This window comes from Etheostoma cragini, chromosome 13 (assembly GCF_013103735.1).
Source record: "Etheostoma cragini isolate CJK2018 chromosome 13, CSU_Ecrag_1.0, whole genome shotgun sequence".
NCBI lineage: Eukaryota > Metazoa > Chordata > Actinopteri > Perciformes > Percidae > Etheostoma > Etheostoma cragini.
The window spans coordinates 15,755,288-15,771,403 of NC_048419.1; the positions used below are offsets into that span (position 1 = coordinate 15,755,288).

At 38.5% G+C, this 16,116-nt stretch overlaps 1 protein-coding gene and 1 long non-coding RNA gene across 2 annotated transcripts in view; one reads left to right on the forward strand and one right to left on the reverse strand.

Annotated features, from left to right (window-relative positions):
* LOC117955420 overlaps window positions 1-8,787 on the reverse strand; it is a 17,777-nt gene extending 8,990 nt beyond the window's left edge. Inside the window, exon 1 of the long non-coding RNA XR_004659041.1 lies at window positions 8,598-8,787. This is a non-coding gene — a long non-coding RNA (uncharacterized LOC117955420). The remainder of the gene's footprint in view (window positions 1-8,597) is intronic.
* On the forward strand, window positions 6,489-16,107 carry abhd11 (abhydrolase domain containing 11). The gene is made up of 6 exons (XM_034889907.1): window positions 6,489-6,751; window positions 9,037-9,172; window positions 9,561-9,734; window positions 10,730-10,900; window positions 11,607-11,788; window positions 13,536-16,107. The coding sequence occupies exons 1-6, from the start codon at window positions 6,627-6,629 to the stop codon at window positions 13,669-13,671; spliced, it is 924 nt and encodes a 307-aa protein (XP_034745798.1). The 5' UTR covers window positions 6,489-6,626; the 3' UTR covers window positions 13,672-16,107.
* The last annotated feature ends 9 nt before the right edge of the window (window positions 16,108-16,116 follow it).

Consider the following 16,116-nt stretch of genomic DNA (forward strand, 5'->3'; position numbering starts at 1 on the left):
TTATCACACCTCTATAATCCCATTCCCTTCATTTATGACAGAATACATTAACTCTCCTTTCAGTATTTTAGTCTTTGAGTGGTGTTCCTCATCTACACAGACATCCGGTGACTATGAGGTTTTTGGTTTTCAGGTTTTAGTTCCTTGGTCACAGACTAAAAACTTTTTTGCAATCTCATTAGTGTTTGCTGAAACAAAACAGTCACACAGACAGCAATGCATTATTAAAAAGAAGACAGAGATACAAATTTTCCAATGAATAGTACAATCTCTCTGGACTAATACACAACAAAGCCACAAATGTGCTGGACCAGCACTGGAAAACTGGGATGGGCATTTTTCCTAATTGTTTTAAAATGCAGAGATTGAACAAAAGACAACAATGATCAAATCAATAACGAAAGCAGTCATTGGCTGCTGTAATCATTTTATGGCAAATATCAGTCCTGGCAAATTAGCTAAATTCACATATTTTGTTGCTGCATGCTTGTGTGCGTGCGCAAAACAAACATTGCTCCATAGTGCTAAAATATTACAATAATTAAATTTAAAGAAAGAAGAAGAAATAAAACAAGCAAAAAACCATTTTGTCAATGCATCTCAATATGAAGATAATCAGTGTGCAGCTGATGATGAAAAAAAGAAAAGGTCAAAACAGTGTTAGGACAGGAGAACAAAGGCCATTGTTCTTTTAGAGTGCAAAAAGTTTATTAATAGACTACTTTAAACTTCCCTTTCCAGCAGAAAGCCGTAAAGTTGACAAGAAGCAGATTTTTCACAAACAAGATGATGACCAAACAGCAAAGTCCAACAGGTATCTGATAGAGACTCCAGAAAGTATTAGTTGATTGTCACAGATTGTTTACCCTCACCAAATCATGGTCTGTAAAGTTGTGTGAATCAGATAATCTACATCAATAAACATGTTACATATTAATATTGATAAAAAAGCTTAAAGGACTCAGAAGAGATGTGATGAGGCGGTACTATCTACTGTGCCGTAGCAAGATATTAGATGAATAAGATTGAAAGGAGCATCTTGGCTCATGTGTGTAGTCCATCAGAGTCAAAGCTTCAGTAATTTGATTAAAATAACTCTAAATAAGAGTTTCAACTCTAGGTGTTTCAAAAAGTAAAAAAATGTATCTGAGTGAAAAGTAATTCACCACAACGATCAGAGTTTGTTCCTCTGCAGCTGTGTCCCGCGATTTATTTTGCCTGCCGTATAGATAAAGATGTTGACAACAAGTGCTGTAGTATACCCAAACAGTTTTTTTTAAGATGTGGTTGTTATCCCATGACTCCCGACTGTGATTTCCAGTAAAGGAGAACATTCATTTCCTCTCCCAGAGTATCCTGATAATTCTGCAGTTCTTATCAGGGAGTTTTTGAGCTGTCTTTTATAACTTAACAAGTCTTCAAGCTATTTATATCTGTAATACAGATAATTTAGGGCTGTTGTGGAAAATATAGCAGGTGATTCAACAGAAATATGCTGGTATCCTCATTTTTGTCATAAGGAGGATAAACAATAGATACTGCCTGACGCTGTTTTCATATCAAAATACTGACAACAAATTCTTTCCAAGTAAAGGCTTTCCAGGACAGTGTCTGACTTGTCTTTGTGTATATATACATAGCTTTGAGAAAAAATATGGACAATAGAAGGACAAAAATGACTTGTTAAATACAAAGAAATACTTGACATGTGCCTAACAGAGAGGACAATATCAGACACTAGGCTGGCTTTTATTACATATAAATAACCATTTATCTCTATTATTAGGGCCCTTTTGCAACCCCTTTAGCATTCCCCAAGTTCCTTTATATGATAAACATGGAAGGTGCAAAGGTTTATAAAGACGGTAAAGACACTGAAACTGTCTGTCACAGTGCACCAGTAACAGCGGAAGTATCAGTGAAGCAGAAGTTAAGTCCCCTTGTGTGGTAAATCAGACTCTGGATCAACGCACGCTGCTTCTGTTAATGTGCAGTTACCAAAGCAACTTTTCTACAAACGTGATCTTTACTGGGGTCGAAAAGATTCTAAATGTTTATCAGACACAGGCAACGAACACATAACAGCAGCCAATCTTTCACTAAAGGCAATTAACATTTTGGTTTGTGTGACAGTTTCTTCAGCTGCAACACACTTTAGTATTCTATCATGTACCTTAGTGGTCAAAGTATACTGGTCATTAAAAAAAGGATCTCACATGTGATCCCTCTAAATTTCTTTCCTCGTATGTTTTTTCATCCTTTGTGATGACTGGATTGCTGCTTAAAATACAACATGTGTTATATTGTGGCATTATTTATTATTAAGTGTGTATTACAGCATCATGTGTGTTATGCTGTAGATATTTATTTTTAAAAATATGTCATTTTATCCGGTTTTTAGGGTACCTTTTTCACGTTTGACCAGACCAGGGACAACAGATTAAAAAGCAGCTTTTTAAGCTCTGGCTCATCTCTTAAATATTTATCATTTAGTCAATGAATTAATCAAATAACCTAATAAAGACAATTATTGTAAAGAAGAAAAATGCTGCATTCAGAATTTAAGCAGGTCAACAATATGAGCATCAGTAATCAATGTCGATTAGAGTAGAATAACACATCAACAAAAAAACGGATCATTAAAAACAGAGTCATGTCAGTAAAATAAATAACTAAGTTTAAAAGTTGCATAAGGGAGGAGGGTAGATGAAAGTGCACACCGTGCTAACAGGCAGACAAACCGGCAGCACGCACAAACAGAACAGTCTCAGGTGCGTTAGCAGTTCTTTTTCAAAGGCCATTTGGTTTCATGGATTTGAGAGCTTTTGGACAAGAACTGTTTATTTCAACGTGTTTGATTTGGACTCAATGAACCTGGATTCTCCATGTCTACATGTTGACTGAAGTGAGTATATATGGAGGGAAATAAATTATATTTTCCTCAGTCCACAGCATTGGTCTTGTGTAGTGTTTGGTGAACTTCTTGTATAGTTTCTCTGTGTACTACATTTACAGTACTCTATTTATTGAGACGAAGAATTGCTAAGATTGTTTTAGGTTAGCAACAGCAGTGTGTAACTGGTTCAAACAGAATTAAGTTGTGGGAAACGTGTGTGTTTCATCTGGTAAGTTTGCAACAAAATATGCTTTTCATAAATTAGTGTATAGTTTTGCAAGAGTGCGTTTTTGCGAAGGGTCTGAGATGCTGCTAATTGGGTGTGTGGTTGTGCTAATTGTGTGTAGTGTTTTGAAAAACGTTATCTATAATTTCAAATTTTTCTCTTATAGTTTAAAAAAAAACATCTCTGATTGCATGCATGTGTATGTGTGTGTGCATGCATGCATGACTGCCTGTGTGCCTGCATGCGTGTGTGCGCGTGTGCGAGCATGCGTGTGTGCGCAGGCACTTTGAAAAGATCAGGTTTAGAACAAAAAAACTTTGCTGTGTGCTGTGTAGCATGAAAAAGAGCTGACTCTATCTGGACGCTCAGCTCCATTACACATTTAAAAAGTCAAACCGGTACTCAGGAAAGCAAGGTCAGCCAAATCTGTACATTTTTATTTCAAATGGAAAAGTAACCTTAACTCTTAAACTGTCTCTGACAATCTATGTCTGTGATGTCAATATGATTTAGTTCTATTTTAAGTCTTTGAACTGTTTTTTTAATTTGTGTTTAATTTGTTAATTTGACATATGTCAAATGTTTATTTAATCTCAGATTATAGTTTTATTTGTGATTTAAAAACAAACCTCCTCCCCTGCGTATACTTATTCATTTGTAGTTGTAAACTTAATATGGATGAGTTGTATTGTATAATTAATTTTTTAAGGGTGCCCTGCCACACAAAACCATTTTAATTTTTTTAAAAATATGTTAGGTCCATATTTGTTTGCGTTATGTTGTGCATGTGAAAATGAACTGCTACCTCCTCTGTCAGCTCTAGCCATTGAAAAGAAAAAAGTGGAGCAATCAGGCCAATCACAAAAGCTGGTCAGTCTGATGTCATGTTGTCTGAGCTAACTACTATTCATGAGCTTGCCCAGATGCACTGGGTAAAGGATACTGAAAGGCAGGCTCTCATTGGGTTGCTGTTATCCAATCAGAGTCAAACAGCTTAGCTCATTGAATATTAATGAGAACTGGCACAAATGGAGTCTTCCTATAGTCTTTCCATATCCCACTAGAATGGCTTGAAACAAGGTAACCAAGGCATTTCATCCACACAAAAAATGTCACAGAGTCCATGGTAGAACTTCAGACATTACCACAATGTAATGTAAAACGTGTGGTGGGGCATCTTTAAATAAACACTAAATTTCCTTTTGTGGTGAAAATCTCCAACTTGTTGTCAATACGATATCCATTAAAATAATAATATTTCTTTGACACAAGGGCAACATTTCAAAAAATTCCGTTGATTGACTATTTATTGAAAAAAGGTTGATTAGCATTAGAAACATCATGCTGGCAGTATATAAACCTGAAGTTGTGACACAATGTGAATGGAATACAAAAATGCCCCCTCATCCACCAATTCCCCTTTCTTCTCTTAGTTGAATCTGTACCGCACATTCCCCCCGGCCTCTCTCATGCCATCACTATGGTGACAGCTCACAGCATGCTTTGTCCCAGCAGACACGTCTCCCATAGCAATGAATGTTTGGAGACGCACCAAGGAAGGCCAGATTCTCCAAGCCCACAGACTGATGGTTTGTGTTTATGTTTCTACAGGAGCCACAAAGATGAGGACAAAAGTCAACTGCACAAACCAAGCTAGTGTGAGAAAAAAAAAGGCCGGAAAGATGTAAATAATGTGGTGATTGGTTTAATAAATTAACTAAAGAAATACAAACAAGCCAAAGCGTTTTCTCCTCTCCCAGAAAAGATAAGCAGTGTATCGAGACCATACTCCAGCACTGTGGAGAGATATGGTAATCCAAGGCTACAGAACTGGTAGCTAACAAATATTTAAAAGTCATACAATTTAATATACCTACTGTAATAATGAGGTGTCAAGATCAGGCAAAAGAGAGTTAAGCACTGGAAATCTGTGCTAATAAAAGGTACTGAAGCAAATGTCATAATATTACTTGACATTGACCTTTGTCTATACTTGTCAAAGAAATACTTCACAATGCATAATGACACTGACTGACAATGCACAGAAACCCTGTGACAAAATACAGAAAATCTACAAAATGAATGACCTAATCATTTGCTGCCAGTTGGTCTAAGAGTTTGATCAGTTCTGTTTAGTGCAGTAAGGAAGTCATGTTGTTGGGGGTGAGAGTCCACATCGTGTCACTGTGGCGCTACCAAGTGGCTTAGCAAACAATGTGTAATCTTGGTGCTGTTTTTTTCACCTTTAATGAATGCTAAGTGCACAGGCATAGACAGTGACTGTGTTTCAGACTACATTATTCTGAGGACAGACTTGTGATGGTGACCAGAGAGTTTAACTATCCGTGTAGAGAGAAGCATTAAACATTAAACACAAAACCTCATCTTCAAGCACTATTTACAAAACCTCTGACTCCTCTTCAAGATGAAACTTTCACCTCAAAACTATTTCACCTGTGTTCAAAATCAAACACTGCTCTCGTCATAAACAAAGTGATCAAAATAACACACTATCAAACAGTCAGTAAACAATACACCAAAAAATAGAAAACACATTGTTTAAAATATATAGTTCTCAGAGAGAAGTCAATTTGTAATCTCAAATTAAATTGCGTATGTTTCCATCCTTGTCTTTTGATGAACAAAAACATGTTCTCTCATAGTAGCTCAAAATTGATCAGAAATTGCTACTCTGCTTTGCTCCTTGCAATTTTTTTGTTTGTCCTCCTCCTACCCCTATTTTTATGCTACTGTACCTTGCATCTCACAAACTTGTCCTTTGTTGTACCATTCTCAGACTTTCTCCTGCCCACCTTCAACAACCTGTTTGCCCTTTGAACTGACTTCTATTAGCTGAGTCACGTCATTTGAAATTAGTGAAATCAGTTTTAAGTGTTTTTTTTCGATCAATGACATGCATTCTCTATTTGTATTTTTTTTTTTTTTTTTTTTTTTGCTACTTGTGTTTACCAGTACGGATGACATGTGCGTCAGAGTGCAGATATGTTTTTAGAATGAGATTGTGTTAAGAGTTTTGCTGAAAAGTCTAAGTGAGATCTGCAAACTGGGTTTTACCGAGTGAAATGACTTAAGGTGTTGACAACTGTACATTTACATTTAAACTTGGTGTTTAGCGCCACCTCCTGACAATATAGTTTCACACACGTAAACGCACACGCACACACACATTCTTCATTATTTCATAACAAATAATGTAGAATACTACAGGCTTGGTACCAATGATGTATGTAATAAATGAAGTCTATTGTTTCTATTTTCTTTATGTAAATGCAAGGCTGTAGAGCGCAGTAGGGAAAAGAATACAAATTACTAGTGTGCGTCATACGTCATGACGTAGCATCAGCTGTGGACAAAATGACAAACCCCTTTAATTCATTCGCGACCTCCTCCGTGCATGCACGCTTAACGCATTTGGCTGTCATTGTAGCCGTTTTTAAACGCACATGCTGTTTGTCTACCGACTTGTAACGGACATATGCTGCTATGAGTGCTTTGTGTCGCCTGATCCAGAGAGGACTGCTGAGTTGCCGGCCGTCGTGTCGTTTATTCACCGGACAGCAGGACGTGTGCGGAGTGGCTCCTATGGTCCGTGCAGCCAGCTCATCCAGGTATCCCTGCTAGCTCCCCGGCTAACTGATGCCCTCTGTCTGCCTGAGCCGTAGCCTGGTGCGCTGTTGCGTGGTCGACATGATAACCTAATTTCTGTTCTTTAAACCAACCCGTTAATTTAAATTATTTATCGCTCGTGTCTTTGTATTGGTATCCACCGTTAACTTTACACAGTTTAAGTAAATGACATTCAGACGTCTGGTTAGCAAAACCTGCAGTTGTGCTACCAAAGAGGATTTTAGACGTGGGTTCGTCTGTTGCTCTTATTAAAATGGTATGGTTATGTAGCTAAATAAAACTATAATGGCTGTCATGTAACTATCGTATACAATATGCTGTGCTATGCTACAGCTACGCTAAGCTAACCTGTTAATGGTTTATAAGTCTAATTAAAATGAATGCTGTTGAATACTACACCCACTTAATAAATCCTATTTGTTTAATTCATGTTACATTGTTGGTGAAACTGATGAGTAACTGTTTCAACTTATATCCGTAATTTTGCATTATACCGAGAGTCTGTGTGCCCCATTTTTATCGACACAATATTAGGAACACCTCAGAAGGCGTGATTTATTGCAGAGGTGTTGTACAAAACTGAATTATATTTAGCTAGTTAGGTGTACAAACGGTTTACTAAATGCAATCTATATCAGGGGCAATCACAACAATACAAATTACGGTTCATTTTTTTTTTCTCTCTTAACAACACTTATGAATGTAATGTAGTGTTTTTCATGCATGCCTCTATGAAGTGCAACGGCAACGTTGGACAGTTAACCATTTCATTATTAGATTTCGATATAATATGTTTTTCTCAGTTTCAGATCATTGTTAATTGAGTATCTTTGGGCATTGGGCTCCTGGTCGAACTAAATATTGTCTTCTCAGATTTTGTGATGTGCATGTTTCACTATTTGTTACATTTTACAGAATATAAATGATCAAAAAAAATGAACAGATGAATCAATAATGCATATATTTTAGTCATAACCCTACTAGAGTTAAGTCAGCAGCTGTTATGAAACTTGAAAATTAATCTATTGTTTATACCGGTATTTGTCACATTACTACGACATATTTTTTTTTATTATTCATTCAGACTACAAAAATACAAACAAACAAGGCATTAACTATGACATACATGTAGTTGTGTCCTCTCACTATGTCAAGTTAAAGCAACACCAAAGCACTGTTACTCTTCGGTCCCCCTACAGGTTGGATGCAGAATTGTCCATTACCGCTGTCTTATTCGAAACTACAGATCCATTACCCGATCTACCAAACTTGCATAGTGCGGTTATAACCGATAGAGGGCCGCAAAGCAAATGCAGAAGTTCCGTGTACCTTGTATCAAGTTAATGAACCACCAATACAATTTTGTAAACATTATTTTAAGGTACTAAAGAATCTTTAGTGTTGCTTTAATATTACACAGTTGCAGTAAAAGAAAAATGACTTCCATTTTACATATTCACAGATAATACATGTAAAGTGAAATGTTGGGTTTAAACCTTAAAACAACATATATCTGTAGTGTAAGTGCATTGTTACCTTATGTTGTACACTGTCATCCCAAATAAGTTGACTTTACTAGAAATTAGTGTGGATACCCGTTGCCTTAAACCGTTTAGGTTTTATCACAAGGTGAAACCTGACAGGTAAAGTTGTATTAACAAAGCAGTAAATTGATTCAGTCGATGAGTCAAATTTACATTGCTAGTCATTGCTGAATAATAACATAAAGGGACACCCAAAACATTAACAGAACATTATTAAAACACACTTAAACTACAACAGAAACCAATCAGAATATATCTTTTTTTTTTTTTTCACAAGCCTAACCCAGAACAGTTCAGATGACCCCGCCCCTCCCATACAGAAACTTTACATCCTTAGTTATCTCTGCTTAAAAAGATCTGTGTACGGCATACTTAAGCTGATTATTACAAACAACTAATGTTATTTTTTAATGAATGTGGTTTTTAAGTAGTGAACACTAAAAAGTTTAATAGCAACTAAATCTGGGTTTACAGTGTACCAACAGCTGGAAGCAAAACCATTTCAACCACAAATCAGAAATCATCGAATTCAATGGGTCAACATAGGAAAGCAAGATGCTCAGCAAATTCTTTGGAAGTTGAAGACACTATTGTATCATTTCCACTCTAACAGTTCCATCAGTTTTGTCACTTTGATGTATTACTGTTCTGTCGTTGTGACATAATTCTCACCATAGACATAACCAGATTCTAACTTACCAACATGGATGTTTTCCCCCCAGCCCAGTCAACTTGACCTATGATGTTTTCGATGGGAAGGGAGAGAGCACTCCCCTGGTGTTTCTCCACGGCCTTTTTGGCAGCAAATCTAACTTTCACTCAATTGCGAAGTCCTTGGTGCAGCGCACAGGCCGAAAGGTAATGCAGCGATGAAGACATGACACCGTTCTGTTACACCAAAAACAACTCAACTTTATGTGTTTGAGATTTTCTCAGCAGCCTGACACTAGCCCTCTAACAAAAGAAGGCATAGGAACGCACAATCAACCAGTGTGCTGCCAATTATTTGATACAACTCCTCAGCAGTCAGTACTGTTGTAATCCATACTACTGATATAATCTGCTCTTTGGCTTCGTGAAGAAACCCATCACCTCATGTGCACACTACAGCCTTAGTTTGAGCAGTCACTTTCATGAGCTAGAGCAAAAATAACAAAGATACAGCTGACATAAAAGTGTTTTTGTCTGTGCTCTGTTAGCACTTTTCCCCAATTCCAAGTGTCCTAACTGTCCTTTGTCCAGTTAGGTGCTGACTGTAGATGCCCGTAACCATGGCAACAGCCCTCACAGCTCAGAGCTGACCTATGAAGCGATGACCACTGATCTGAAACACCTCCTTGCCCAGCTGCACATTGAGAAGTGTGTCCTCATCGGCCACAGCATGGGAGGGAAAACGGCCATGACAACCGCCCTGACACAGGTCAGCAGCCGAGAACTGTCACCATGAATAATGTACAGATTTGTACCAAAATTATCAGATGATAACTATGGAAGAAATAAGGTAAATTTAAAAAGATTGAGCTAATAGCACTCTTGGTCAATGTGGATGCTCCTAAATGTTTCACTGATATTGTTTTAGAAAATTCAACCGGTTAACCCATAAAGAAGATATGTACATATAGTCCCTCTCGCTGGGTGTGACCTTTGTCATTGTACATTCCCATCCTCTTTGAATTCAATAATCCTCTTTGGTCTAAATTCAGCACCTAGCTGTCCTGTTTTTCGATTGTTCACTGGTTTTCCCCCTCCCTTCCCACCTGTTTACTAGCCTGGTCCTACCAAACTCTCATACATTTCCTTTGTACAGAGAGTCTGGCCACTCTTCGTTGACAAGTGTTAACTTCCTTTAAGGCTGGTACTCTGTTGAAGTTTAAAACTACTGTATCTGCCCCGAGCCACTCTGGATCTGCCATAAGAAATCGCTAATTTTTGGTTGTAACGTCGGCTTAGCATCGCTAGCGTTCCCCTTAGCCAACTCCTTCACCGCTAACGGAGCGAGCTGGAAAATCTAACTTTTCCCGAACCCCATGGGGAGGAGGGCCACAACATCATGGCCATTTGGATATTCGGCAGCGTTCCCACAACGGACCGAATGGCTTTGCTCGCATCTTTCTCCGCCGCAATCACAGAACTAAAACTCAAACTAGCGCACAATCTCAACGTCATTGTTCTCAGCCACTCCCTCTGTTTGCTGATTGGACCGGTAAAGAGTTGACCAGAGAAAACCAAAGCTTATACCGCAAACCCAGATGTAGTACTGAAGCAAAATGAAAATTGACTGTTGGCACTGGAAAAAGGAGTTGCTTTTAATCTTGTTGTACATGTGTATACTGACAATAAAAGGCATTCTATACTACTTACGTAGGAGGGTGAATCCAGGCTACCTGTTTACCATAATCTATCTTCTGTTTGCAGTCTGGTTTAGTGGAGAGGCTGGTGGTAGTGGACATCAGTCCATCCCAGACCAGCACACGCACCAACTTCCGCTATTACATCCAGGCCATGCAGAAGCTGAAGATCTCCAGTGACATCCCACGTTCCACTGCCAGGCGGATGGCTGAGGATCAGTTGCGCAGTTTGGTCAAGGTCAGGATTCCATGTTGATTTTACACTATTCACCGTTTATATTTGATATTGAAACTTGCAATAACTGATTTAGCCACTTTGGGGAAATATCTGGCTCTTGAACTGCTAAATGCTGAAGTTTGTAAACCAGCTAATACCTAATGGGAATTTTCAAATCCTACTATGGTCATGCCAAGACCCGCCCTTCAATAGGATTCACACATTACTATTGGCCAGGTGTCCATGCTTACATGTACAGGTACTATCCCCTGTCCAATCGGCTATCCTAACCTTAACTACTCTCCAGGTCAATAGCTAACTCCAAACAATCAAGCTGCTATTAATGTGTGGGTCTTGGCATTCCAATAGTTGGATTTGTAATTTTGCATCCCTAACTGTCTGCTGTCTGGTGCTGAGCTGGTGGCTTTTTCAGCTGAAAGCAGAAACAGCCGCCTGCTAAGGCTGAAAGTAAAGCCACGAGAGCGGTGAAAGTGAACCAAAACAGTAAGTTGTGGGCTGTAAAGACAAAATAATGAGCTGAAAGTTGTGAGACACAAGTTAGGTTGATAACTATTTTTGGGCAACTCGCTTACCAAGTGTGATCCATTGAATATAAAAAATATTGATTTGATATTGAATGCTGATTGCTGCTTTAAAGTTAACCTCTAAACTTAAATATGTATTTGTTTTCTAAAGCAGTCTAATCATATCGTCCTTCATCCATCAGGAGCGCTCAGTGCGTCAGTTTCTGCTGACTAACCTGGTGGAGCAGAATGGCAACTACGCCTGGAGGGTCAACCTGGAGGCCATCTCGGCGCACCTTGATGACATCATGAGCTTCCCCAACTTCAACACTGTCTATGATGGACCTACACTGTTTTTGGGTGGAGCCAGTTCTGCTTATATCAGGTATAAAACAACAAGTGACCATTTATTATCATATACTGTACATTAGCGTAGAATAAATAAAACAAGATTGTTGTGGCCCAAAATGCCTGTTTTGCTCTTGTAAAAAATTGCGATAAAAGTTTTTTATTTTTGTTGCAATGAAGTTGCGGGAGACGGTGAATGTTTTTTGTATAGTTCTTTAAAAATAAAAAGGAAACTTGTTTTGGGGAGAATAAAACAACTCTTGGCTGAGTTGTCCTAGGAACTTTACCAAAAAGGCTCAGGGTGCTGCAAATGTTGGTATAATATGAAAATGGCTGGTGGATTTAATACCGAAAATAATAATTTATTGAATAAATCAAATATGAACATATGTGTCAGTGGCTTGTTAGTTCATTGCCTAACCTGGCCTGGGACACACATTCATACCATTTGATAAAGTACTTATTGGACTTTAAGTTATCTTTGCACTTACTATAACAAGCATAGCTGTCCCTTAATTTAGGTTGTCCTTTACGTCTCATCTCCCGTTTTTCCTGCCTCCAGCGTGTGTGTCATCAGTTGTGGGGGGAAATGAGCAGCCCCGCCCGCTGCAGAGAGCCGACAGGATTGAAACAGCAGCAGATGTGAAATATGAGATGTTCAAGTCACACACGTCTCGTCTTTATAGTAGAAACAAGGAAATGAATTTGGCTACATACTTGCGACGTCAACCTGTTCTCGCTCCCGCTTGGTTATTTGCTCTCAGAGTCACATACAGATACAAAGTCTGGCACGTGGGACTGCTGGAATTGGTTGAAGTCGTGGGAAACTGTGGTTATTGGTCAAATTTGAGAAACAAATTGCGGTAATTGGTTGAATTTGCGTTAATTGTTGTGATCGCGAAATCCTGGAGGGACGGATTAGGGGGGGCTAATGGAAAAAATACGTGGACAACTTGGGCAGTTGGTAGCCCAGAGAAGGTCACTAAGAATACATTAAATATCCCCTATTTTGGTGGAGACTAAGTTTAGTGAAAGCGGACCCAGAAAACTGAAACTACGGAAGAAATACAGCACATGGAGCACGGAGACAGCACAACCTCTGAGCGTGACACGCGTGTCCATTACATTATGCTGCTCATCTCTAATTTTACAGAGATGGTGAACATAGAGCGACAGTTGGATCTGCTTCAGAGCTATGTGCGTTTGTTCTGCCCTGAACCATAATACATTCATGTCTTGAACACAAAGAGAAGAGGGGTTGGCTAGTGGGCAACTTTTGGAGGCGGACTTTATGCTGTTTTTTAAATTTTTTTAAAATTTGTATTTATTTGATACATGGCTTTGTTCTTGCCAGTGCGGCTATCCCTCATTCTAACTTACTTTTTTTCTGGAAAGAAGTTGATTGACTTTTTCTGTCATCTGTCTATAAAAAGGAAGCACTCTGTTGTTCAGGCACTCCAGCAGTCCGACCTGCATGTGAAAAAGAAGAAAAGACCTCCCACTGGCCACGGAAGTAAACACGGAGGTCACTGTGTACTATCGTTTCCAGGAGTAAACGAGCCATGTTAGCCCTCCGAGCAAATGGGTGCTAACTAGTGTAGCTGAGGATAATAAAACAAAAACTAGGAGGCTTCGTAATCTGAACCACCGTGAACCAAGACAGTCAACACAACTTTTATTTACACAAACTTTTATCTGTTAACTGTTCATCTGTCTCTTGTCTCTTTTGCCTCACGCCCCCTGATGTTCTAATTTTTCCGTCTGTGCCTTCACTCCTGATCCAGCTCCGACGATTACCCAGAAATCCAGAGGCTGTTCCCCAACGCTGACATCCAGTACATCCCAGACGCAAGCCATTGGATCCATGCAGATAAACCCTTAGATTTCATCAGCTCCATCATCTCCTTTCTCCAGTCCTAGCTGCCTCTGCCTACGCCTAAGAACTTTTTAATGGTCAGCACCCTTGAGCGTGCCCTCACCGAAAACAACGGTTTGTATTCAGCAGCTTCAGCGAGAGCAAGTTGAAACATTAATGATGCTAATATTTGACAACACTGGACCAAACTTACCCTTTTACAACAGTCAGTCCTTTTAACAATATTAGTGTAGTTTAGTGTAGGTAAACTTGTGTTTAGTCTCTCTGCCAGACAGGTAGTGTAACTAGATGGGCTGGTTTCTCAATATGTTTTCATTGATTTTTACGTCGGTAAGTAGACAATGTTTAAAAATAACGGTGTTGTTTTGGAGGTGATGTATTAATCCAAAGAAACTTATCTTCACAGTGCTTTCTTTATGGTAAAACATATGCCAGTGTGATGGAAAGTTGTTGTTTTTTTTGGTTGAAGTGTACCAGCAGTAGGATGGTTGGACATGAAAGGTTTGACAGCACTGCAGTATAAAAGAAAATACTGAATATCTGAAAAGCTGAGTGAAGAAATAGTTGTTCCTTAGCACAAGGGAGTTTGCTGTTGTATCAGGAGGTTCAGTCTCTGCAAAAAGTCTGTAAGGTAGACTTCATGTGGACATATGGTATGTTGTAGTTATTTTCTTGTTGACCACAGGGATATATTCAATATTTTGGTCTGGAACTTAATTTCTTACGTCCTCTCCTCTGTATCTGCTGTATGTCAGAGATGAGGATTTACAGGTCATCAAGAGCGCTGATTATATTTTTATGCCAACATACTCATCTATGAAAACCAAGTTGAACAACTCAAATGCCGTACACGCAATCTGTTTTGGGAACATCTAAGACCCCATTTTCTCCTGATATTAAAATCTGATCTGAGTGGACAGTTCGACGTACAGGCCACATTTGGAGCCGGTTTAGGCCCCATGGGACCACAGTCTTTTAAGCAGTGTGTATTTATGTGTCCTAGGGCATATTAAGGACCGCCTACTCAGCTGTGAGCGGAACTACATACTCATTTAAAGTATTTATGTCACAGAAACTGAGTGTGAGTTGTGTGTTTTGAATGTTATCACACTGTTAGTGATGTGTCGCTGTTTTTGTTAAGGTGCTACCTGATCTTATGTCCGCAGGCGGCTGTCTGACGTTCTGGTACACAACAACCTTCATAAAACAATCCCTAAACTCAACAATATATAGGATATTACTATAGCTATTTCTGTTTTACGTCACAACTTCTTCTTTTGTTATTTAGAAGCCAGCGAGACTGAGTGCTCAAAGCAGCACCTGTGAAACGGTGGAACGGTTTAATTTCCTATAAATTCTTCACAATAAAAGATGATGTTTTGATTGGATTACTCAGATTAGATTTTAATACCAGGTAGAAATGTGGCCTCAGGTTAGAACATGAAATGCTAATTATGAAACACTTATAGTATGCTCCTGTCTGTCTGGCGTAAGCCGTGGTAATGTTGTGTGTTTGTATTTGGTCAGTCCAATCAGTGTTTTGATGAATCATATTTTACCGATTTACTATCCGTATCTCACTTAACTCTAGGACTAAGGTGCAAAGCTATATGGGTATCTCACACAAATATATGCTGCAGCAATGTATGTTGTTATTGAATTGTATTAGTGTTAATATTTCTGTTTCCATGGTTTGGATTAGTACAGTAGTGAAACTGCCATCTGTATGAATAAGCAGTGTTGTAAATGTGTGCCTCTTCTGTCAAACATCTTTTTTCCATTTCTGTAAAACTTGATGTAAATTAAAATATATATACATATATTGTATATTCTAAAATAATAACTAGCAGACTTTAGATTGGCAGCTGGGTTGCCAGTTCTGTGTTAATCTTCTCAGAAGGAAGCTTAACAGATGACCGGAGGATGTATCGTTTCATTGCACCAGATGTTTACAACACGCAATGTTTTACGTTTTGTTTCATGTGAATACAGAAGTCTGAATGGCTTTAAATTATTAGAATTAAGATAAGTGACACTCTCCTTATGTTGTACTTTTATAACGCTTCAGTTAGTAGAGGAGCTCCCACTCATCCTCAACCACAGGACCGATTTGACTTGTTGCACAATATGACTAGAGAGATTGTTGGGTGTGGTTTGATTGCAGGCCCTTCAGCTTCTGTAGCGTTTTAAATTATATAGAACAGTGAATTTATTCTATTGCACTGAAAATCTGTTAAAAGACTAATCTGTTATTTGGATTGTTTATTGTTTCACTATGAGCATGCCTTTTTTCTTGTCATCAGCTGTAACTTTGCTGTGTTATATTCATCTCAATTTGTTGAAAACATTGTCACAATGTTGGCACTCAGTCCAGATAGTGTCATATATACATTTTAAATGTGGGCAAGAAGAATATAGGAGTGGATTATATATTATTTAAAATATACAAACTGATATTATACAATAAAATTACAAATCTGTGACAAAGT

What these genes read in the sequence shown, in the direction of transcription:
- abhd11 (XM_034889907.1), top strand. Translation starts at nt 6,627, where the DNA reads ATGAGTGCTTTGTGTCGCCTGATCCAGAGAGGACTGCTGAGTTGCCGG. An exon ending in TGCAGCGCACAGGCCGAAAG is followed by an intron (nt 9,173 to 9,560) that starts GTAATGCAGCGA and finishes TTGTCCAGTTAG; the next exon opens with GTGCTGACTGTAGATGCCCG. An exon ending in AGTTGCGCAGTTTGGTCAAG is followed by an intron (nt 10,901 to 11,606) that starts GTCAGGATTCCA and finishes TTCATCCATCAG; the next exon opens with GAGCGCTCAGTGCGTCAGTT.